This window comes from Octopus bimaculoides, chromosome 8, assembly GCF_001194135.2.
Source record: "Octopus bimaculoides isolate UCB-OBI-ISO-001 chromosome 8, ASM119413v2, whole genome shotgun sequence".
In the NCBI taxonomy this organism is placed as follows: Eukaryota; Metazoa; Mollusca; class Cephalopoda; order Octopoda; family Octopodidae; genus Octopus; species Octopus bimaculoides.
In genome coordinates, this window is record NC_068988.1 from 27747588 (window position 1) to 27750331 (window position 2744).

The 2744-nt window shown below is 38.0% G+C and overlaps 1 protein-coding gene across 2 annotated transcripts in view; it reads right to left on the bottom strand.

Annotated features, from left to right (window-relative positions):
* Positions 1-2744, bottom strand: part of LOC106880875 (clarin-2) — a 26918-nt gene that overhangs the window by 16076 nt on the left and 8098 nt on the right. The window contains exon 1 of one of the 2 annotated variants that reach the window (XM_014931030.2): positions 1892-2501. The exons of the other annotated variant lie outside the window; for it this stretch is intronic. Coding sequence (XP_014786516.1) covers positions 1892-2120 — 229 coding nt within the window. The 5' untranslated portion in view covers positions 2121-2501. Of the gene's footprint in view, positions 1-1891; positions 2502-2744 lie in introns of those variants that run through there. 2 annotated transcript variants of the gene reach the window in all.

A 2744-nucleotide genomic window follows, 5' to 3' on the forward strand; every position in this document is an offset into this window, starting at 1 on the left:
TATATATATATATATATATATGACTGGCTCCCATGCTTGTGGCATGTAAAAAAGCACTATCTGAACGTGATTGATGCCAGGCCTGCTTGACTGGTTGCGGTGCTGGTGGCATGTAAAAAGCACCCACTACACTCTCAGGGTGGTTGGCATTAGGAAGGGTATCCAGCTGTAGAAACATTGCCAGATCAGATTGGAGCCTGGTGCAGCCACTGGCTTTCGAGACCTCATTCTAACCGTCCAACCCATGCCAGCATGGAAAACGGACATTAAACGATGATGACGACGATGATCTTACTCTTAGACTCCCTTCAGTCACAAATGACCATGGAATTGCACCTAGGAGGTTCCTCTTTGAGGTACAAGCTCAAGCATGGTTATTTATGGAAGACCAGCAGTCTCCCATGTTGTCCATGGGAAAGGCAAAAGCTGATACAACTTGGTAGCAGTGACTTGCAACTCATTCCTACAGCTGAAATAAAGTATTTTGCTCAAGAACGCAACAAACAGCCCGGTCTGGGAATCGAACTTACAACCACACGATTTTAAGTTTGATGCTTTAACCACTGAGCCATGCGCCTTCACTATATATATGTGTACGTACTATGTATATGTGTGTGCGTGTACGCGCATGCGTCTGTTTGTGTAAGTGATCCTTCGGTACAGGTATACTGAATGTCGGTATAAGGAGAAAACGTCATTAACCTTTTTTCAGCCTAGCCTCTTTATCTGTGTCATGAGGGTAGGTTGTGTGGGTGAATGACATAGTGTACCCGTATCGTAGGATTTTGCCTGTATAACTGCGTCTTTTGTGTGTGTCCCCGTTTTCATGTGTGTATTTATGGAACAAATATATTTTTCAAATACTGTTTGAAAACACATAGGAACTAGAAAAATATGTTTGATTCAAATAAAAAATAGAAAAAAACCCCGATTCATTTCTACTTCCCTTACACACCAGGGATGACTCACAACAAATCCCAAACACGATATAGAAACGCAATCTGAAAATTCTTGTTTTCTAAACTGAATTTTCACTAGCCTCATTTTACAAGTTTCAGGCTTAATATAATTGTTTGTTAACACAAATGTGATAGCCTGATGTTACAGGTGAAAGCATATGCGAGAGACACAATTCATTAAGTGTATTTAATAATCACAACTTGATGTTTGATTGCAGGATTGGTAACCCACCCAGTGTCGACAATAATAATAAATTTTCCAACATTTATTGGCGGAGGTAAAGAATATGCACACCACCTGTTTTCGGCGTCACCTTAACTCTAACCACTGGATGTGCGTATTCTTTACCTTCGCCCATTCATTGAATTGTATTTGGTTGTCACTTAAAATTTTTCAGCCCCGCCTCCTGTTTTATTTTAATTCTTACCAATGTTATTTGAATTAACACATTTTTTTTTATCGTAGTATTTTATAGGTTTACTTTTTTTTGTAGTTCACTTCTTTCTCTACAACTTTTGTTCATCGTTTCTGAAATTTCAATAAATTTTACCTCTTTTCTAACATGATGAGATGTAGTTAGTGTCAAGTAGAAAAATGAAACAAAACAAAAACGAATGTATTTATCTGACATACCAATGAAAATAAGAAAGAAGCGGAAATTTTACTGGTGTGTGTGTTAAATTATAAGGCACAAAAAGAAAATGACCCTCCTCAAATACACCCAATAAAAGAAGTTTATTATAAAATATTCTTTGTAACACTTTTAAAACTATAACTGCTACATTAATTTTTACTCTATGAAATTCATTTCGGTTTGTTCAGAATTTCCTAAAGGGGTGGGGAGAATGGATGAGGAGAGATGAAACAAGTAAACTAGAGGAATAAAGGAACTTCTCGGAGATCAGCATTGCTATAAAATCAGTTTTCTTACCTACGAGATTTCCAACACGATCGCCTAATCCAACATCAAGATTACGACTGCCTGCGAAGAGGCCAAAATATATGTATGCGTTCGTTTTATTAGCAGTCACATTGGCTACATGAATTTCAGGACGAACCTCCACCCAGTGATCGGTTGTTAGAGAGGCAAAAAGACAACCAATTCCAACGACTATAATGAACAGGGTTACTCGAACATAGTAACGTTTTGTCTTTTCCATCTTGGATATCCAATTATGGTGCGTCTGCTCTGCTATAAGTTGTATTATTCCTTTGCCTGTTTCTTTAAAAAGTTTGTTATTATCAAATAAGTTCTTGTTCCTAATGCCAGCAGGTGGTTGATAGTTATTTTTGATTACTGATTCGAATACAGTTCATAACAACTATCATTATTGTTGCTGCAGTTGAAATATATTTATAAGATCCTGTCGCGAGGACGACTGACCTCAACTACATGTTAAATAATACTTGTTATACTATCACTTGCGCACACACAGACACAATAACGTGTCGTCACAAGTTGAACAATATTAGGTATTCGCAGCTCAGCACATCCGCCTCACCTGCTTAACATCGACCGGACTACGTTCAACAGACCTATATTGTCAACTAGTTTCACAATGCAATTTATACTAAACAGCAGTGGTGGCGGGGACACCTAAGTGCCATCAAGCAAAACAGATTACACATACACTCACAGGTCTCCACAAATACGCGCACACACACACACGTATTTATCATTCGTTGTCTGGTTTTCTTTTCATGTTTGCATGAGTTCGACGAATATCTCGCGATATTGCCCCATCTGGCGCCAGCGCTACCTATATATATATATATATATATAT